This window comes from Schistocerca serialis, chromosome 8, assembly GCF_023864345.2.
Source record: "Schistocerca serialis cubense isolate TAMUIC-IGC-003099 chromosome 8, iqSchSeri2.2, whole genome shotgun sequence".
NCBI classification, from domain to species: domain Eukaryota; kingdom Metazoa; phylum Arthropoda; class Insecta; order Orthoptera; family Acrididae; genus Schistocerca; species Schistocerca serialis.
The window spans coordinates 340842158-340865129 of NC_064645.1; the positions used below are offsets into that span (position 1 = coordinate 340842158).

General features: G+C 44.0%; 1 protein-coding gene across 4 annotated transcripts in view; it reads left to right on the top strand.

The window, feature by feature from the left end:
* LOC126416746 (multidrug resistance-associated protein 1) overlaps positions 1-22972 on the top strand; it is a 407893-nt gene that overhangs the window by 365856 nt on the left and 19065 nt on the right. For all 4 annotated transcript variants that reach the window (XM_050084584.1, XM_050084585.1, XM_050084582.1 and 1 more), the window contains exon 26: positions 12317-12443. In XM_050084584.1, coding sequence (XP_049940541.1) covers positions 12317-12443 — 127 coding nt within the window. The remainder of the gene's footprint in view (positions 1-12316; positions 12444-22972) is intronic.

The following is a 22972-nucleotide window of genomic DNA, read 5'->3' on the forward strand; positions in this document are numbered from 1 at the left end:
CAGCAGCGTTTCTGACTTTAAGCATTTTTGTGGCCTTTTCAAGTTTGTATCTGTGAACGGAATAGATAAGACTTTAATCTTCTTTGGTTTCAGTATTCAGTTCACTTACTTACTTCTTCAACTTGTCTTTCAACTTATGTTCGAGGGGAACTTACACTGCTTGTTCTTTTATACGTAGGGCCATCCGAGGTGCGGACTTTAGAGTTTCCTCATTGTAAACTGAGAGTACAGCTCCCAGTGTATGTACAACAGATCATGCCTTCTGATTGCTATGGGTGAAGTTTAGATTTTCTGTTAGTACTTTGCCATATTTCTTTGTGTTCTTTATTAATTGAAAGCTGTATTTCTTCTTCCAGCTTATGGTCACCCACCTTACAGTATTTCTTCTGTAGTGCTCTTTGTCCAAATAATATATTTCTTCCTGAACTCCCAAGGTATGTTGGGTTTTTCTGCTGTGATCAGTTTTCCAGTGGGCTGAGAGTAAATTTTTGCCGGGGACAGTCCATTCGTACCCATTTCAGTCTGCTTTCCTTATACTCCACCTTGGCTGCTGAATAGATATTATTGGAGGAAGTTGTAATTCTGTGTTAGGTATTACAGGTTTATGTGGGGTCTTCGGGGAAACTCAGTAAAACTGTACTTGGTTTTGCAAAAAGAGTTCCTTCATGTTTTGTTGTTACTAAGCAGAGGTCTGGATTTGTTTGTTTGCGTTCTTACAGATCAGGTGGTTTTCAATCCTTCGTCATCAAAAGCTAAGTAAAGTTGACTCTTACCCATTCCATTTGCTAGCATTTAAAGTTTTTTTATGGTTGCTATTGTATACCCTATCAGTATGGTGACTGTTCAAGTCACCATTGTATAAAACTTTGTCGCTTTGGGTTGCCAGGGGTGGGTTTGACCAATTGGCATTAGATGGTTTACAGATCAACATTATTGTCATTCATGATTTTCATTTGTTATTTTTTCAATGTTACATTGTCTAGTAGAGATGATAAAACTGTACTTCCTAATGTCTTCTTACAGGTACATTATGGAGCCATATACATCATATGTTATACTGGCTACAATTCTGTGTTTATGTATTTTCTCTCGAACTTCAGTTTGTTCATCTAAGTGCGTTTCCTGCAGTGCTATAAGATGTATATTACCATCCATCTAAGTTACCCACATTTATGTCTACTTAGACCTTCTCTGTTTAGTTGCAGGATGTCTATCTGAGGCCTGATAACTTTACTCTGGAGATTCTTATAAGTGCTGCTGTTTGGTTTCTGCTGCTGCCTCTGTAGTTTTTGAGCATGAGAGAAGCAGAAGCAATACCTTGTGCAGTCACCATTTGTGCAGTCTTCCAGATGTTATGCTTGTGCAGACCAGGTTACTAGGTTGCACAATCATGAAGGTTGTGTACACTTCAATGCCCCACAAAGGAGCTATTGTGTTGAGATATGCCTCTGACCACACCATGTTTGAAAGTCCCAGTTTGTTAGAGCATCAGTGTGGATTGTCCAACATGTTTTGCAGGGAATGGTGTAACAACATATCATGGGGAGGAACCAGAGAAAAATGCCATACCCTGTCAATGATGATTGATTTCAAACTCAACAGGAATTGCTGTGAATGCATGGCCCTCTCTCAGTACCCAAATTTACATTACTAAGGGAATTGCATGCAGTGGACATCTTTACTCAAGTATGTCACAAATGAGTCAAGCAATGCAGAAATTTGAGAGAAGCTGAAGGAATGCTTGTGCTCCAGTCATACTAGTGATTTTACCCCTTTTCAAAATTATGTCAGGCTTGGAGTGCATGAACAGCCCAATCAGCCTTTTGATCTACAATGTGTGGCACATGTAGTCCAGGCCGGAGGTGGTTCTGTGATTTCTGAGGGTGCTTCTTGTACGACGACATGGGGCCCATTCATTCAGGTTACATGAACTGGGATGTCCACTTCATAACTCTCGGTGACTTAGTGTCGTACTTTCTTCAAAATACGTGTGATGAGTATGATATGGATATACTGGAGTTCAGACATAACAGCAGTATTCTCAGAGTTGCATGCATAGGTTCTTGATCTGACGAATGCTTCAACATGTTATCGTCCTTTGACCGGACTGCTAAATCAAACAGTCTTGAGCCCATAGAAAATGTATGTGTATCCATTTTTAATGGGGTGAATTGTAGTAGTCAATGTACCTGCAGTCTTACAGCTCTAAGAGATCTAATCAGTGAGTACCTTGAGCTAGATATTGTGAAGTTAGATAAACTTTTGGACTTGTTCTCATAGAATTGAGCCCATTATCAATGCTAGGGATGGTGTTAGATGGTGTAAGAGTGGTTTCCCACAAGGGTGATTATTTCATCAGCTGTGATTATGTCAGTGACTATACCTACGCAGTATTATTATTTTCCCATTATTTGTCACACTAATGAAACAACAGACAGATGACCTTACTGATGTCGTCTCAGATAGATAACCAATTCAAACACTGTAAACTGTAGCTTGGAATGTCAACAATGTAAGGAAAAGGATATATTTCTAATCACTGTGAAGATGACCAAACTGAGCTGCAACAAGCACAACAAAAATATTGTTAACATTTATCTTTTGGCCAAAGCCTTCTTCAGAAAAGAACACACACACATTCATTCACGCAAGCAAGACATCATGCACGTGATGGCCGTTTCCAGCAGCTCTGGCCAGAATGTAGCTGTTACATTGAACAGAAGCAGCAGTCTGGAGAGGATGGGGAATGTTAAGAGATAGCAGTCTAGTCCTTGTACGCTCTGCCAGACTGCATTCTTCTCTTTCCCCAATCGGACCCTGCTAACAGGTGCAGCGTTGGGAGGCTACGGGCAGGGAGGTGGAGGGGGGGGGGGGGCAGAAAAGGACAGTAGTAGTACAGAAGGGTGGTGCGGTTGGCAGAGGGTGGCACACAATTGGGGGGGGGGGGGGGCGGGGGGAGAATGTGAATAGGGAGAAGGTGATAGGACAGAGGAGGCTTAAAGTGTTGGGCTGGCGGTGTGGGGATAGTTGGTTGAGACCAGGATAGTTTAGGGAGTGGAGATGATGATGTAAGGATATGCTGTTCAGAAAATTTGGCAGTGGAGGAGACCGACCGACCCCCCCCCCCCCCCCCACACACACACACAAAAACACCCCCCCCCCCCCCCTACCTACCTTCCTTCATACCTCTTGACACTGCATGTGGCAGTCTTCATAACTCCCTCTAGTCTCTGCATGTTCCTCCAGACAGCACTGTCCCCTCCATTCACCTGTACCATGATATCCCTGTCCCCTCCAGACAGCTGCTTTTGTTCAGCGTGTCACTTGCATTATGGTGCGAGCTGCCGGAGACACTGGTCATGTGTCCGTAACATGAGCTAGCTTGTGTTGTGTGGTGTGGTGTGGTGTGTGTGTTCCTTCAGTAGAAGGCTTTGATTGAAAGCTAATTAATAATGATCTCTTTGTTGTGCCTGTCTGCAACTCAACATGTCATCTGTACAGTGAGTAGTAATGTATCCTTCTCTTTTTATTGCAGATAACCCATTTGTTCCTTCTTTGTGGAAGTTTCCAAACTGTTGAGTTGTTAAGGAACTCTGTGATACACTATACACTATTCCAAAAGTTGCACTGTAGAGAGCCCCTTGGTGTTTGAGTAAAGAGGCAGATGTGCTTATGACTCATTCAATGTTGTTCATAATTTATTTTAATCAAACAACTCTCTGACACTGCTCAGCAAGAGAAGGCTGATTAGTATTGTACTGTCTGACTTTAGTTGATCAGTCAGGCAAATTGGAGCTCTAAAAGAATTGCTGTCAATTAGTACTCATCCTGCAAAAGTAAGCATTGTGTCCAAATGACTTTTTCTGAATGTAAGGACAGTGAGCATTAGTAGTTAAACTTTCAGTACAATTTTCTATGCTCATGAAGCATTCCAAAATCTTTAGCTCAGTTTTGAAGGGAATCTGCTTGTAATGGAATAGTAACTATTGTTACGCAGACAGGTCAAGTTACTGTGAAGACAGTGTCTCGGCTTTACGATTACAAAGGGTGATATATTGTGGAATTGTGATAGAACATAGACGGTCAGGAAGTGAACTCCTGGAGACTATAAACTGCTAGCTGCAGTTGTTTGAGTAACCATGAAAATAACATAGAGCAGAGGAGGAGATGTGTGGTTAAAATCGCTGTGCAGAATGAAATATATGAAATGGAGTGCTCCAAGTGAACCTTAAATACATGATACAGATCTATGATTAAAGGTATTACAAAAGTTGTGCTGCCATTTATCAGGATCCAGGTATATACCACCAAAGAAATGATGGTTAGGAGAGAAGGATGAGACTTCAGTTCATCCATTAATGATATGTAAAACTTGGGGTATGCTTTGTGGGAGGTATGACACACCAACTAGTCATAATAAAATTCTGTACATCATGTTCCAGCTCCTTGTGAAGCAAAATTAAAAAATCATACTGACTTTTTAAAATTTAGTGTTGTATAAAAATCCTTACTGGAATGGAAATTTAATTTTAATACGCCTCTCAAAAACTGAAGAGTGTATCTGCCCAAAAATTCATACTTTTGCCATCAGTTAATGCTGAAAACTTGTGAGGAGTCATAGCTTTGTCTTGTCCCTAGTTATTTTTTCAGTGGATTTCCAGCATTGGTTTTCTTGCTAAAATACCATGATAAAAGTTCTCACAGGTGCAGTAATATCATGGTCAACTAATATATTGTTTCTGTTCCACACAGGATGTTCCAGCATTATGTTTTTATTTATATTATTGTGTTTTATCAGTGTAATCACATGTAACATTTTTGCAACTTTCAAATGAAAATTATGCCCAAAAATAAGGTAACAGTTGTGAATGCCCACTGTAACCCATTATACAGATTTTTTATTTATTTTACAACAATCATTCAATAAATAATGCCCACCCCTCCTCTCTCTCTCTCTCTCTCTCTCTCTCTCTCTCTCTCTCTCTCTCTCCCCCCCAGGGGATCCACAACTCTTTTGTGGATACGTGTGTAGCGAGCACGGGACCCCGAGCTAATGTGGCCTTCCTTCTTTTCCGGGCTGCATACCCCCCCTTTCCATATCCTTCCCCATCCCCCATCTTCGCCCCCCCCCCTCACCTCTGGCTCTTTCCGTACCTTTCTCCCCCTCTGGGAGTATGGTTTGTGCCTACGTCCGGAGACGGACGCTTGTAAATGTACCGCACTCTTCGCCTTCCTTGCTTGTTTGTCTTCATCTTTCTTCGTTCTTCTCTTTCCCTTACCTCTTCTCTTTACCTCTTCTCTTTACCCTTTTCTCCGCTGCGGCGTTTGAGACCTCTCTTCTTTCCTTTCCCTGTCTCTTTCTTCCTCCCTGTGCGTGTCTGAAGGCCGACCCACGCACTTCCATGCGTAGCCGGTGACGGGGTAACGCGTAATTCCCCGCCCCGGGTAGACAGGTAGGACACGTACGTACCCCCTGGTAACGGCCAGGCCCAGGGAGGGGTGATTACCCGAGCTGATACCTTCCGAAAGTGCCGATTGGTCCCTCCGTCCGTTTGTCGGGAGGTGTGACCTGAGGTGTGAACAATCACCTAAGGCGGGTGTGCCCTCGGTGAGGGCCCCCACAAGGGAGGAGCGCGCCATCGGAGACGCCGGTAATCATGGGGGATTCTTCCGCAATGGTTTCCTCACCTTCCACTATGTCTGCTCACAAACGTAAGTTCACTGAGTCTCAGCCACAGACGGTTCTTCCATCGTTGCCACAGTTCCTTGTTGTTTCTCGGTCTGACGAAGGTCACGACTTTTCCACGGTCAACCCTTTCATTATTCAGAAAGGTGTCGACGCAATTGCGGGTCCTGTAAAGTCTTGTTCCAGATTACGGAATGGCACCCTGTTGTTGGAAACACACAGTGCCCTCCAGGCTCAAAAATTGCTGCGTACTTCTCTGCTCCACACCTTCCCTGTCCGGGTGGAACCGCACCGTACCTTAAATTCCTCGCGTGGAGTCGTTTATACACGCTCCCTCGATGGATTGTCTGACGAAGAAATTCAGCACTATCTGTCTGACCAAGGAGTCACGGCTGTTCATCGGGTTATGAAAAGGGTTGACTCGAACATCATTCCAACCCGCACTGTCTTCTTGACATTTGACAAAGTTCAACTCCCATCAAAAATCAAAGCAGGCTATGAGATAATTTCCGTTCGCCCTTATGTCCCAAACCCTACGCGTTGCTATCGATGTCAGCGGTTCAATCACACCAGCCAGTCCTGTTCCAATCCGGCCAAATGTGTTACGTGTGGCGGGGATGCCCATGAGGGTGCTTGTCCACCTCCATCCCCTCGCTGCATCAACTGTATGGGTGACCACGCTGCTTCCTCTCGAGATTGCCCTGTTTTTAAGGATGAAAAGCTGATCCAGGAAATAAGAGTGAAGGAAAAGGTGTCGACCTTTGCTGCCCGAAAGTTACTCGCCAGTCGACAGCCCACCGTGCCTCAGAAAGGAAAATACAGCGCTGTCCTTGCTTCTCCTCGGCCAACAAAGGAGGCGGCCACGCAGACTTGCGACCTCACATTTAGTACCACGGTCGTCAGATCGGCCAGCGCAAAGATCGCCCGTTCAACCTCACCTCTTTCGCCTGCCCACTCTATGGCTCACCCTTCGTCGGGTTCTGCTAAATCTCGAGCCCCAAAGTCAGACGCCAAGTCTTCAAAAAAAGAGCATTCTCGTGATGAGTTTTTATGTACTGCAACTTCACAACCATCGGTTCCTCCTTCATCTAAACATACCTCCAAGAAGGCTACGAAGAAACACAGTTCCTCTCCTTCTCCGCCAAGGCATGTCCCATCTACAGCACCACCTGGCGGAAATCGCCCTCGGCCATCTTCTGTGTCACCGAGGCGCACTGTTGGTGGCCGGTCAACTGGCCGATCGTTGGTGGCAGGAGCTGCTCCTGACCAACCTATGGATCAGGATCTTCTGCCTTCGACTGAATGCCATTCCATGCTGTCGGTCGCAAGCTCTGAGCAGTCGTTGAGTTGACAGCACCCTTGGTGACGTTCCTCCATTTTCTGTTCACCCTATGTCCATTATCCACTGGAATATCCGCGGCATTCGCGCCAATCGGGAGGAATTGTCGATCCTCTTACGATCCTACTCGCCGGTCATCTTCTGTCTTCAGGAAACAAAGCTGCGTCCCCATGACCGCTTTGTTCTCCCTCATTTTCAGTCCGTCCGATATGACCTCCCCTCTGTTGAAGGCACTCCAGCCCATGGAGGACTCATGATTCTGCTCCATGATACTCTCCATTATCACCCAATCCCCTTAAACACTTCCTTCCAAGCTGTCGCCGTCCGTCTTTCCCTTTCTGGATACACGTTCTCTCTTTGTACGGTATACATTCCATCGTCTACACCAATGGCACGAGCTGATCTCCTTCATCTTCTTGATCAGCTTCCACCCCCCTATTTGCTGGTTGGGGACTTCAATGCCCACCACCCGCTTTGGGATCTCCACATCCTTGTCCACGTGGCTCACTATTGCTAGACGTCTTCCACCAAGTGGATCTAGTCTGCCTCAACACTGGGGTCCCCACATTTTTGTCTGCCTCCACGGCAAATTTATCCCATTTGGACCTTGCGGTCGGTACTGTTCCGCTAGCTCGGCGCTTCGAATGGTTCGCCCTTGATGATACACACTCGAGTGACCACTTTCCATGTGTTCTTCGACTGCAGCCTCAACTGCCATATATGCGCTCGCGACGCTGGAAGTTTGCCCAAGCCGATTGGACACTTTTTTCGTCTCTAGCGACATTCTATGACCGTCGCTTTCCCAGCGTCGACGATGAGGTCACACATTTTACCGACGTTATTCTCACAGCTGCGGAACGTTCAATACCACGCACCTCCGAATTGCCCCGGCGCCCTCCAGTTCCTTGGTGGAACGAGGCATGCCGTGACGCAATACGTGAGCGGCGACGTGCTCTTCGCATTTTCCGTCACCATCCAACTTTGTCCAACTGTATCCGATATAAGCAGCTCCGTGCGCGATGCCATCGCGTCATCCGCGATAGCAAGAAGGCAAGCTGGAAATTCTTTACTAGCTCATTTAACAACTTCACTCCCTCCTCGGAAGTTTGGAGTCGGCTTCGACGGTTCTCAGGCGCGCCTAGTTTCTCCCCGGTCTCTGGGCTCACTGTCGCGCATGATACCTTAGTGGACCCCGTCGCAATTTCTAACTCATTGGGTCAGCACTTTGCTGAGATTTCGAGCTCTTCAAATTACCCGCCAGCGTTTCTCCCGAAGAAACGTGCAGCGGAAGTGCGACATCTTGCTTTCTCCTCTCAAAATCGCGAAAGCTACAATACTGTTTTCTCCATGCGCGAACTCCAACATGCACTCTCTTCTTCTCGCTCCTCCGCCCCAGGACCGGATGGTATCCATGTCCAAATGTTGCTGCATTTATCAACCCATAGCCTGCGTTACCTCCTTCGCCTTTATAATCGAATTTGGACCGACAGTACCTTTCCCAGGCGATGGCGGGAAGCTATTGTCGTTCCCGTTCCAAAACCTGGAAAGGACAAACATCTCCCCTCTAGCTATCGCCCCATTTCTCTCACGAGTAGTGTCAGTAAGGTTTTGGAGCGTATGGTGAATTACCGTTTAGCTTGGTGGCTGGAGTCCCGCAGTCTTTTAACACCAGCCCAATGCGGATTCCGAAAGCATCGTTCTGCTGTTGACCATCTTGTTGCTCTCTCCACTTATATCATGAACAATTTTCTCCGGAAACGCCAAACGGTAGCAATATTTTTTGATCTGGAGAGAGCGTACGATACCTGTTGGAGGACAGGCATCCTCCGCACACTGTTCTCTTGGGGCTTTAGAGGCCGGCTGCCCCTTTTTCTTCGCGAATTTATGGCAGAGCGCACATTTAGGGTGCGGGTGAACACTACTCTCTCCCGTACTTTCTCCCAAGACAACGGGGTACCCCAGGGCTCCGTGCTGAGTGTTGTACTGTTTGCCATCGCCATTCATCCAATTATGGATTGTCTCCTTCCTGATGTCTCGGGCTCCCTCTTTGTGGACGATTTTGCGATCTACTACAGCTCTCAACGGACCAGCCTTCTTGAAAGACGTCTTCAAGGATGTCTCGATCGCCTCCACTCGTGGAGCATCGAATCCGGCTTCCGTTTCTCACCCAGTAAGACCGTTTGTGTTAATTTTTGGCGACGTAAGGAGTTTCTTCCGCCCTCCTTACATCTAGGTCCTGTCAACCTTCCGTTTTCCGACGTCGCTAAATTCTTGGGTCTTATGTTTGACAGAAAACTGTGCTGGTCCTCCCACGTTTCCTATTTTCGGCTCGCTGTCTGCGTTCCCTTAACACCCTCCGTGTCCTGAATGGTACCTCTTGGGGAGCGGACCGGGTGGTCCTTCTCCGCCTCTATCGCGCCTTAGTGCGCTCGAAATTGGATTATGGAAGCATAGTCTACTCCTCTGCTCAGCCGTCTATTCTTCGGCGTCTCGACTCTATCCACCACCGTGGATTACGTTTAGTGTCCGGAGCTTTTTACACCAGCCCTGTGGAAAGCCTTTATGCTGAGACTGCTGAACCTCCGCTGTCCAATCGGCGGGCAGTCCTTCTGAGTCGTTATGCTAGCCATCTGTCTTCCATGCCTGCTAATCCAGCCCATAACCTTTTTTTCGACGCCTCCTTTGATGTCGGGTATTCAGGCCGCTCCTCCTCCCTACTACCCCCGGGAGTCCGCTTCCGTCAACTGCTCCATTCTCTTTCCTTCCGCTTTCCTAAAACCTTCTTGACAACTTGGGGTACAGCACCGCCTTGGCACCGTCCCCGGATCGACTTGCTCAGAGACCTATGTCAATTTCCCAAGGATGGTACCCCTACACTTGTTTACCGTCGGGCATTTGCTGCTCTATGTGCACAAATGACGGAAGCCACATTTATTTACACCGATGGCTCGAAAACATCGTTAGGTGTAGGGAGTGCCTATATTGTTGGCGACACCCCAAATCACTTTCGGCTTCCCGACCAGTGTTCGGTTTATACTGCGGAGCTTTACGCTGTTCTCCAGGCTGTCCACTACATCCGCCGCCATCAGCAGATACAGTACGTAATCTGCTCAGATTCTCTCAGCTCTCTCCTAAGTCTCCAAGCTCCTTACCCTGTGCACCCTCTGGTCCACCGGATTCAGGACTGTCTGCGCTTGCTCCACCTGGGGGGCGTCTCAGTGGCGTTCCTCTGGCTCCCGGGACACGCTGGTATCTGTGGAAATGAGGCGGCCGATATAGCGGCCAAGGCTGCAGTCTCTCTTCCTCGGCCAGCTCTTCAGTCTCTTCCGTTTACCGATCTACGGAGCGGTTTATGTCGCCAAGTTACTCATTTATGGCATGCGCATTGGTCAACACTTCCCCACAATAAATTGCGGGAAGTGAAAGCCGTTCCTTGCGCTTGGACCTCTTCCTCCCGAACGCGTCGTCGGGAGGAGGTAATTTTAGCTCGACTCCGGATAGGGCACTGTCTTTTTAGTCATCGACATCTTTTAAGCGGTGATCCTCCCCCACTCTGTCCCCACTGCTCTCAGCTGTGGACGGTCAGACACCTTTTAATTGAATGCCCCTATTTTAATCCGTTACGCTCCCGTCTACAGCTATCGCCTGATCTATCGTCGATTTTAGCAGATGACACGCGCTCAGCTGACCGCGTTCTACAGTTTATTAGTGACAGTGAAATGACGTCAGTCATTTGAAGTTTTTTTTTGGGGGACAACCAACCCCTTTCTATAGTGGACTTTTAAGCATTCCTTCTGCCTTTAGTTTCTCAAATTTTCTGACTTTGTTTCCATTGCTGCTGATTTTAAATTTCGTTTTTTTCCTGTTTTCTACGTCACGGGCTGGGCGCTAATGACCATAGAAGTTTTGCGCCCTAAAAAAAAATTTCTCTCTCTCTCTCTCTCTCTCTCTCTCTCTCTCTCTCTCTCTCTCTCATAATAGGAAAGTGCACGTTTTAGGTGCTTCATGTTTTCTGAGCATGTGTGTGAACTTTCAAACACGAGGCACAGCATTATCTATCAAAATGGTGTCTGCACAAGACACTAATTACCAGGTGTGCTTTGAATTCTTCAGTGTGGGGAGAGGTATCCTGTCACAGCCACTGCTCCCAACAGAATGAACTGTGTGGGTGCCATTATTGGTACAGACCATAGCATCCCAACTCGAAAATTGGCTCTACAGCTATCAATGAGCTTTGGAAATGCATATGCAGTGGTTCAGATTCTTGGATATTCGAAGGTGTGAGCAAGGCTGGTTCCATGAATGAATGCTCACAACAGACCATAAGATTCAAAGAAAATGTAATTTTATCTGAAATATTAAAGCAATTTGGTTCCATTGGTGAGGCCTTATGGAAAGTGGTTACGTCGCTTTGAACCAAAAACATAAATTCAGGCACCAGAGTGGCATCATCTGCAATAACCAAGAAAGAAGACATTTAAGAAGTTTCCCTCTGCTGGCAAAGTCATGATGACAGTCTTCTGGGTCATGGATGTGTTGCCAAAAGGTAACCATTAATTCAGAGGCTTAAGTGAACTGAGGAACAGTTTTTGTTGTGTTCATCTGTTGTGTTCATCTGTTGTGTTCAGTCTGACAAGAATAAATAAAGAAATCATGCTAATACATAATACACACCCAAACACAAGTCTCAGAACCCAGGAACATGTCATCAAATTTAGTTGGACATCATTGCCTCTTCCCCTCGTAGCCCGGACCTGACACGCACTGAATTCCATCTGTTTATGTAATTTAAACGTGGGAAAATATAGAGTACACTTCAAACATGATAATTAAGTCACACAATTAAAAAAACAAACCTATTGTGAGTATAGAACAATAGCTTTCACATGATGAAGACCAAGTAAGAAGATAGTACACATAAAAGTTGTGTTGTTTCATACAGTCACCATATTGTAACTCTTCATAAAACAAATATATTTTGTGAAAAAAAATTGTGGGGCATTTATTTATTGAAGGGTTCTTTTATATTTGATAATCTGAGGAGGAAGTTATACTCTCAGGCACATAAGTGTTCATTACGATTTACATAGATACAATTACAGTTTTGACCAGTACACTTCATTGTAGAGTGTAGTATATCCTTGTTCAGGAAAGTGGAAAATTTAGTAGCATAGAAATCTTTCTTTTTCTTGTCCATGAATGAAATGATATGATCATTATTTGATTGTTCTCTTACTTTTCTGCCTATGTGCTTATTTTCATTAAGTAAAACATTTTGTGTGCTGTTTCAGGTGGCTTGCTGTCAGATTAGAGATGATTGGCAATTTAATAATACTATTTTCATCACTGTTTGCGGTCTTGGGTCGTGATTCCATAAATGCTGGAATAGTGGGACTGTCTGTCAGCTATGCACTCCAGGTATGCACCTAGCATTATTTTAGGAAATTAACTCTATTCTTTTGTTTACTGATAAAACTAACTTCTGGTGAAATTTTTTAACACCATATGAAAGTGATGTTGTTTGAGCTGCCTCATATGTATGTAATGCAAGGAAAGAAAAAGGAACACAACAATCAGAAAGGATTATCGGCACATGTAAGAAAGCTGTAATCTCTAGATGGAAACAAGTGGGAAGTGGGATTGTACCTAACTAAATAATAAGCCTTTGATAAAATACAGGATGTATAAAAAATTTTAGGGATTTATTTCAACATTATTACAAAACGTTCATATGAAGATGGGTCCAAAAAATCCTTTGTTAGGGAGGTATGAAAGGAATTCAGTGTAGTCACTCCTGGGTGTGTAGTTTACATCAAATGTGTATTTTTACTCACCTTGGTGTATGTAGTTGATCATGGCATTTGTTTTGTTTGGTTATTCTTTGGTCACCAGTAACTTGATAACCAGTTTCCGATCACTTTAATTGGACTAAGGAGATACACCGTGTGACCTGCACGACCAACAGATTTGAATCTTATGTTTTTCTACATTCGGGACTATAAAGCCCTTGGTGTGTTAAACTCCCATAACCAGTGTCAATGTTGTGATGAAGAATATTTAAAAATGAATTTGACCAAATACACAGTACACAGATAGTTTTGCGCAGAGTGCAGAACATGGTCTCAGGAGAGTCATGGAAGCACGAGGTGATCACTTCAGGCAATTTCTGTAAATGCAAATGTGTTTCGTTAATGCGTCTTTCTTGCTCCATGAATAATAAAGCTTTTCATAACTCCCCAATAAAGGATTCTGAGACCTGTGTGCATGAGAATTTTCCTTCGTCCATGTGAACTTTTGGTAATGTTTTGATGTCAAGAATAAATCCCTCAAGTTTGACACATTTTCTGTACACCCTGCCAAAAAAACCACAGAGCAAGCATTTTGTTAGAAGGTATACTCCAGACAGTGGAGAAGAAATTTTTCAAAATCTAGGAGTTGAACTGTTTTTTCATACATGCATTCTTGACATGAATGGGAGCAATGCGTTCTAACAAGTATGTGTGCTGAAAACTAACACACAAAATGCCAAAAAACCAGTAGTTCACTTCTCAGTATTACCTTCAACAGTCCAGCACCTCTCAAGAGTACTGTATACAAGTGAATTAACAATTGTTAACTGTCGAGTGGCACAAAAGATTGATCTACGGAGTCAAAGCAACTTGCGGAATTCTCAATGAGCTGTTCAGGATCTGGGGACCCTAAGCTCCTCTCCTCCACTTTACATCAGCTGCTGTGTGGGGGGGGGGAAACAGAATTGAAGACTATTAAATGAATCTTACCATGGAACAAATGAATGTTTAAATCAGTGTAGTCCTCAACATTTGCTACATGATTTCATTCACAAGTGAATCGTCCAATCAGACATGTCGAAACCTGCCCTGAAATTTTTTATACGGGAAGAATACACAATAGAAATACATGACAAAGTCTGCTAAGATGGGCTACTGGAAAAATTATTGCAGAATACTGCTTTGTACAGCCCTTCCCACCTAGCACACAAATAAATAAGTGAGCATAAGCAGTGGTGGCAAGAGTATAACAACACACAGTGGGTGAATCCACTGGAATTTCAAGTACTTGCAGCGTACCAAAAACTTGTTTGTATCTATTGGTTAGCATGAATACCTAAACTGTTGCAAATATAATCATTACAAAAGTGACTAACTGAGACATGTGGCAACTCATGACAAGAGTTTATAGACATCATCTACACTTTAAGCCAGATTTAAATTTGTTGAAATGCAGTAGTACATGCTCCTAGATCATTTTATAACAGTTTGTGCTAAGTTCTTATAATAATTTTCGAATTTTGTACAGTTTAGTCACAATGGAATAGTTACTTGTTTACAGTAGTCACAAAGATGCATAGTGTCTGTTTAGTGACAAAACAAACATTTGCCTTATGCTAGGCACACCTAACAAACGAAACAAATTTTGGATCAAATGCTGAAAACAACAATCTTGTATTTTTTGCAAAAAGGGTGGAGAGGGAGAGGGAGAGGGGGAGGGGGAGGGAGAGGGAGAGGGGGAGGGGGAGACTAAAGCTTCTAAATAGTTCTTTCATACATTTCTGAGTTTAGTTTTAGAGCCTATTTCTTTCTTTCTTGTGATTGTTCCTTCTATGTGTAAACTTCTCATTGAAATTTTATGAACAGAAATTGGTTTATGTGCACAGTGAAATTTAACTTCTTTTCCCTCCTTTGTTTAATCAAAAATTCACATTTTATCATCACTGATAACTACTGTAGTGGGAAGGTGGTGGCATTCCGGTCTTCTTGCCCAAACAACAGTGCCCTGACTTGTCAGTTATTTTCTGTTTCTTCTAATGTTGCCATATTTATCAAAACGTTAACCCAATGCAAATGATTGTTGAAGAAATTGACTAGAAAATCTCACAGTTGTAATTGTCAGGACAATTAGGTGATGTTGATTGCATACCATGTTCTTCATATTTCATTTTTCCATGTTTTGAGAATGTTAATTGGATTGAATAACTACAAAAATCTAGAAAACACCCCCTCCCCCACACCCACACAAAATAATCAGGAATTTTATGTGGAAAACACAATGAATATTAATTCATTTTGATTATTTCCACTGTTACTGATTATTGATGCTGTAAAAGGAACTATCTATCTGTTGTTAGTTTACATGTACATCTATAACCACACTCTGCAAACTACTGTGAAGTGCATGGCTAAGGGTGTTTCCCATTGTATCACATATTGTGGTTTCTCCCAGTTACATTATTATATGGAGCACAAATGCCTCCGTGCACTTGGAAATTAATGTAATTTAGTCTCTGTACTGCGTGTGGAACTGCATATTAAATGAATTCAAAATTTAAGAGAATTGCAGTTCTCAATAGGTGTGTTCAATAAACTACCAGTTAAGTGAACTTTGCTTTCCAAGTTACAGTCATGTTGTGTGGTATGTTACATAAACTCAGGCACCTCATCTAAAACTGTGTGCCAACCGTGTTGCACTTGAGCAGTCTGCTCCAGCTCCATTGGGGGTAAATGTTTCTCGAGCTGACTGACATCCAATAAAACAGGCAGTTTCCATTATTGTTCTATGCTCTTGCAGACACTCTTAGTGTCACACACTTAGCGACACACTTTGACAGTGTGTTTGCTTGGGATAACCTTGCAATGTATATATTTAAAAAAAAAAAAAAGCCAAGTTTTGACAGGTGAATTATGCTATTCCCTAATCAGTCCTAAAGACAAGGTATTAATGCAACATGGGCATAAAGTGGTACTACTTTAAATACCACCTGCACTTGTAAATACACTGCCTGACAAAAACAGTTCAGCACCTAGGAGGGGAGGAGGAGGAGGAGGAGGAAAGAAAATGCAAATTTGTGGATTGAGAGGGTGTGTGATATTCCAATAATTACAAAATGAAATCCAATTTACAAAGAACTTGGCAATATGAACCCGCTTACCAGTATGGCATTGCACTCTTTGTGGCCTAGATGCATGCACTGATTTGGTTGGGAATGGTGTTATAAAGCCAATGTATCCTCCTGAGGCAAGCTGTCCTGCAATGGTTGTAATTGGTTCATGATATTCTGGGTATTGTCACTGGAATGGAGTTGATGCTCGAGCTAGCACCATCGGTGTTAGATCGGGGACAGATCTGGGGATTTTCCTGGCCATGAGAGTTCCTTTAAATCACACAGCCAGTTCATAAAGACAATAGTATTGTTGGAAGGTGGCCCCACAATACTGTTGTATGAAAGGTAACACATGAGGATCCATGTCCATGATATACTGTTAAGCCATCGGAGATACCTCGGTCAATACCAGCTGTGACCTGAAGTAATATCTGATGGCTTCCCACACAGTGGTGCCAGGAATAATGCTGCTGTGCCACTCCAAAAAATTAGAAGAAAGGGCCTCTCCTCAGTTGGCTGTTGTACTCTCCATTGATGGTCATTTGGCATAGTGCAGTTAATATGATACTAGTCATCAGCAGTTTGTACTTCCCCAACATGGCACCACTCCAGAGACAGCTATTTGTGTTGCGGTAGTAATGGCTGTCTGCACTTAGGATGTTAAGTCCTTAGTCCAGCTGCTGCTATTCTATGACAAGTGTTCTGGGATGAGACGGAATGCTGCAGAGAGTCAGTTGCTTGTTCTTAGATGGCAAGTGCTAATGTGAAGGGATTATGATAGGTTCAGTGCACAAATGGCAATCCTCCCTTGTGGTAGTCAGATGTGACAGACCGGAACCTTGACAATGAGTATGTCTGTCCTCATGTTCCCATGCAGTCCAACATTGGATCACTGTCACATCAAAGTACCCTACAAATTTGAATTTGCACAATTCGACCAGCCTACCAAATGAAGACCCACAGAGAGACCCCTTTCAAATGTCTCAGCTGCTGGGAACACTGTCTCATGCGAGTACAAGGTATCCCTGTGTCCTTCACAATAGTCATTAAACATCTGATGCAGTTCATGCCTCATACACTGAAGCATGACAGAAACTGGTATAGGCATGTGTATTCAGATGCAGAAATATGTAAACAGGCAGAATATGGCGCTGTGGTCGGCAACGCCTACGTAAGACAAGTGTCTGGTGCAGTAGTTAGATTGGTTACTGCTGCTATGATAGCAGGTTATCAAGATTTAAGTGAGTTTGAACGTGGTGTTACAGTCTGCGCACGAGCGATGAGACACATCATCTCTGAGGTAGTGATGAAGTGGCGATTTTCCTATACGATCATTTCACGAGTGTTCAGGCATCGTGGCGGTTGGAGGAAAATCTTGCAAGAATGGGACCAATGAGAACTGAAGAGAATTGTTTAATGTGGCAGAAGTGCAATCCTTTTGTAAATTGCTTCATATTTCAGAGCTGGGCCATAAAAAAGTATCAGTGTGTGAACCATTCAACAAAACATCATCAGTCATCGGAGCCAAAGCTCCACTCGTGTACCCTTGATGACTGGACAATGCAAAGCTTTGCACTGACCCGGGGCCTGTCAGCACTGACATTGAAGTGTTGATGACTGGAAAATGTTGCGTGGTGGACGAGTGTTGTCTGAAATTGTATTGAGTGGATGGACGTGTATCTGTATGGAGACAACCTCATGAATCACTGGATCCTGCATGTCAACAGGGGACTGTTCAAGCCGGCGGAGGCTCTGTAATGGTGTGGGGCATGTGCAGTTGGAATGATATGGGACCCCTTATATGTCTAGATAAGATTCTGACAGGTTACACATACGGAAGCATTCTGTCCGGTGCATTCTGACGGACTTGGGCAATTCCAGCAGGACAATGCGACACTCCCATACATCCAGAATTGCTACAGAGTGGCTCCAGGAACACTATTCTGAGTTTAAACATTTCTGCTGGCCACCAAACTCCCCAGACATGAACATTATTGAGCATATCTGGAATGCCTTACAACGGGCTGTTCAGAAGAGATCCCCACCCCCTCATACTCTTACAGATTTATGGACAGTCCTGCAGGATTCATGGTGTCTGTTCCCTCCAGCAGTACTTCAGACATTAATCTGGTCCATGCCAGGTTGTGTTGTGGCACTTTTGCGTGCTCGCGGCGGCCTACACGGGTATGAGGCAGGTGTACCAGCTTCTTTGGCTCTTTAATGTACATACCATACCAGGCCTGGTAACAACACTAAACACCAACAGCACAATGCAACCCACTCTGGTAGCTGTTTTCCTTGTCATGCAGAGTTCCAACTCTCAATCATGCCTATGGTGTGTTCATGTTGGAAATTATATTGACATCCAATCATGTCTTCTGGGTACTTTGTTTGCCAAGGAACTCCCACTGATGCCAGTAAGGAATTTGAGAAACAAACATGATTGAAACGAAACACAGGAATGGAAAATAATCAGTACAATCAGTAAAGGTTGATATTTTTCAAATAGGTCAGTTTTGGTCTGTATTTTTGAGTTTTAGTCTGTAAAGTCAGTATTTTATCATGCATTTTTTAAAATTATTGTAATGTGAAAAAAATTTGAGGTTGGTAATGTAATGTGTTCTGTCAAATGGATTGAAAAATTAGAAAATACTATTGAGAAGGCTCAGAGTTACTATTTCCATTGATTGCTTGATTGAGTTCTTTATTAATCTGTGAAACAATTTACTTCGTGTGGATTTTGTCATTAGCAATGTGAACAAATTAACAGCTTGAAATTTGTTACGCACTAATCCACAAGTTTTTTTACACACACACACACACACACACACACACACACACACACACACACACACAGTCTTCAATTCAGGAACCTGCTTCTGTCCAGGTTCTCCATTACCATGTTAAACAGGTTTCTCATTTTATTAGTATATACACTCCTGGAAATGGAAAAAAGAACACATTGACATCGGTGTGTCAGACCCACCATACTTGCTCCGGACACTGCGAGAGGGCTGTACAAGCAATGATCACACGCACGGCACAGCGGACACACCAGGAACCGCGGTGTTGGCCGTCGAATGGCGCTAGCTGCGCACCATTTGTGCACCGCCGCCGTCAGTGTCAGCCAGTTTGCCGTGGCATACAGAGCTCCATCGCAGTCTTTAACACTGGTAGCATGCCGCGACAGCGTGGACGTGGACCGTATGTGCAGTTGACGGACTTTGAGCGAGGGCGTATAGTGGGCATGCGGGAGGCCGGGTGGACGTACCGCCGAATTGCTCAACACGTGGGGCGTGAGGTCTCCACAGTACATCGATGTTGTCGCCAGTGGTCGGCGGAAGGTGCACGTGCCCGTCGACCTGGGACCGGACCGCAGCGACGTACGGATGCACGCCAAGACCGTAGGATCCTACGCAGTGCCGTAGGGGACCGCACCGCCACTTCCCAGCAAATTAGGGACACTGTTGCTCCTGGGGTATCGGCGAGGACCATTCGCAACCGTCTCCATGAAGCTGGGCTACGGTCCCGCACACCGTTAGGCCGTCTTCCGCTCACGCCCCAACATCGTGCAGCCCGCCTCCAGTGGTGTCGCGACAGGCGTGAATGGAGGGACAAATGGAGACGTGTCGTCTTCAGCGATGAGAGTCGCTTCTGCCTTGGTGCCAATGATGGTCGTATGCATGTTTGGCGCCGTGCAGGTGAGTGCCACAATCAGGACTGCATACGACCGAGGCACACAGGGCCAACACCCGGCATCATGGTGTGGGGAGTGATCTCCTACACTGGCCGTACACCACTGGTGATCGTCGAGTGGACACTGAATAGTGCACGGTACATCCAAACCGTCATCGAACCCATCGTTCTACCATTCCTAGACCGGCAAGGGAACTTGCTGTTCCAACAGGACAGTGCACGTCCGCATGTATCCCGTGCCACCCAACGTGCTCTAGAAGGTGTAAGTCAACTACCCTGGCCAGCAAGATCTCCGGATCTGTCCCCCATTGAGCATGTTTGGGACTGGATGAGGCGTCGTCTCACGCGGTCTGCACGTCCAGCACGAACGCTGGTCCAACTGAGGCGCCAGGTGGAAATGGCATGGCAAGCCATTCCACAGGACTACATCCAACATCTCTATGATCGTCTCCATGGGAGAATAGCAGCCTGCATTGCTGCAAAAGGTGGATATACACTGTACTAGTGCCGACATTGTGCATGCTCTGTTGCCTGTGTCTATGTGCCTGTGGTTCTGTCAGTGTGATCATGTGATGTATCTGACCCCAGGAATGTGTCAATAAAGTTTCCCCTTCCTGGGACAATGAATTCACGGTGTTCTTATTTCAATTTCCAGGAGTGTAGTTTGATGGCATTGTACAATACATTCTGAGTTTTAACTTTATTTTAATGAGTAAATAACTTTATGCACCAGGGCTGGGAATGTTATTCAAATGATGTGAAGTGATTGAAAACATGAAGACATTTGAAAAATCTTAAGATAAGTCTCAAATTTTCAATGTATTAGGCCATTAGAGCAGTAAAGAAAGATAGATGTTTCTACTTGAAAGCACATGCAACAATGTTTGGTGAGACAGAGTCCTTCAAAAACAAAATTACCTTCTGCCCATCCTGGATGTAACAGCAGGGTTGCCACAGGTTCTGGAAATCAGGGAATTTCAAACATGTCAGTGAAATCAGGGAAACTTAAAAAAAAAAAAACAAGAACACTGGAAAAATCTCATTTTTTGTCTCGGTAGAGGAAATGGTTTGTCTACTGACGTGTCATGCATTGCCGCTGGCTGGGTGCAGCTGAGTCCATGTGCTGGTTCCCTACTCTCTTATTACTACTGCTTCTCTCCTTCCTACCATTCCTCTCAGCTTGCAGTCAGTGCTACCACCGCTTCTTGCCACTAGCTTAGAAGCTGCTGAGGAGAGGCAGGGAGACATGAGTAGTAGTTTGTTCAGATCCGATTTCAGAGAATATAGACACAGTGGCCAGGGACGGTGGTTGTGTGTGCACGAGTTGTGACTGTGTGTGTGTGTGTGTGTGTGTGTGTGTGTGTGTGTGTGTGTCATTTTATGACAAAAGTTATGGCTGAAAATTTAGTTATGGGAGTGCGATTGCCATTTCTACGTGCCTATCTGTGGCTCAGCAGTGATCTTTACCGTAAGTTGCTACCTATCCTCCTCATTATTATTGATTTCAGAGTATTTGAACACATCATCTGTTGCATGGATTGATCACTGTGATCTCATTTCATCAACATATTGTTTGAAGCTTGTGAAAAGCTGGCCACACGAGTGAATTTCCACGATGGGCCAGAACTGCAGGCCATTTCTGCAGGTATCTGTAATGGACCATGCCTGCTGAGCCAAAGCTATTCTGTTCCCTGTAATGTGCAGGCCCTGCAGGCTGTGTGTGTGTGTGTGTGTGTGTGTGTGTGTGTGTGTGTGTGTGTGTGTGTGTGTGTGTGTGTGTGTGTAATAATGCAGCAAATTTTCATGGTTTATTCATGGACCCAGTACTGCAATGCTGCAATGCTCCTCAGCAGGCCATGGGCGATGAATTTCAGGAATTGCGACTGTGTCACCATAAGTACATTGTGCAGTGTGGTGTTTTATAGAAATTTTATTTGTTGTAGTACATGTTGGCATTTCAAAAGTAGTTTATATGTAAGCGAGTATGGATGATACGAAGAAGAAAATTGTCAGTTGCTGGGGGTTCGTCCACTATGTACTCGTATTTCTTGAAATAAAAATCACAAATTACCTGTAAAACAATAGATATAACACAGTGGTTAATAACGGACAATAAACAAACATAGCAGAACCAACATTTTATTGGCGGTCACCTAGTGTCGGTTTACACAGTTCTTCCCCACCTTATACACTTCTTTCAAGATGCCTACCTTTTTGGTGGGGTTGTTTGTAGAATCAGTGAAGGTATTTTAAGTCTGTCTTGTTATTCCAAGGAAATGCTTATTTTTGTTAGCAAATGTGTTTTCTTTTATTTAAATAAAATAACATCAGTGGTCTTCATGAAACATGCATTCCATTTAGCTTGCTTTCTCCATTAAAAACAGTCCATTACAAAAGATGTTGATGTTGTTATTACTTCAGATTTTTGTTCACATCAGGAAATGCTGTCTGCTTGCAATTTTTTTTAGACATTTCCTCATCTGCACTATTGTTTCTTGTACCATAGCTGCAAAGGGAGATTGCCAACTTACAACTTAACTTCACTTTGATATCTAAAAATTTGTCAGGGACAAATGCTAAAACTTGTCTGGGAATTAGGGAAATATCAGGGAATTTCACAAGGGGAAACTTGTGGCAACCCTGAACAGTGAAGGTCTGATTTAACCTCCTGGACATACACTGTAAATTCGGCTTCATTCTGATGATAAGCTGCTTTTAGGGCACAGATAATCTTGTTCTTGAAAGTGGTTAGAAGGACCTTCACTATTCAACCAGCTTATGAAGATATCAAAGGAACATTTCTAGGGAATGTTTACTGGAAGTGTTCCTTCTGAGTTCACCCTTTCAACAACAGAGGCAAGATATTTAGTGTGTGATGCTTTAGCTTCATATCTTAAAAAAGCATTTGGTGGAAGATGTTGGAGGAGCACATTTCCGTCTTTGTTTTTATGACTCTGCAAATGCAGTTGAAAGAGCTGCAAACTGTGTTAGTCAACCACAGTGTTACTGCACCTGAGAGTGAAAGTGCTTTGGTTGGCTTATCATGAGGCAGCACGTGTTCGAGGTTGGTAACATATGCACAACTGACTAGAAAGCATTGGCAGTGTGATGAGTTTTTCTCTGTCAACACTATACTTGTTTACTGAAATGTCACTACATGTTTCCAATAATGGCAAAGCGCAGTAATATCATGCTTTAGTAGTGGCTAAATATTGCACTGATTCCAAACAAATGGTTGCTACATTCTTCATTAGTAAAGCCATGGCTGATGATATTCACTCTAATAATATATTATGTTATTATATGCCACTTTCTCGTTCAAAGCTATTACTCCTGTAATTCTGTGAGGAAA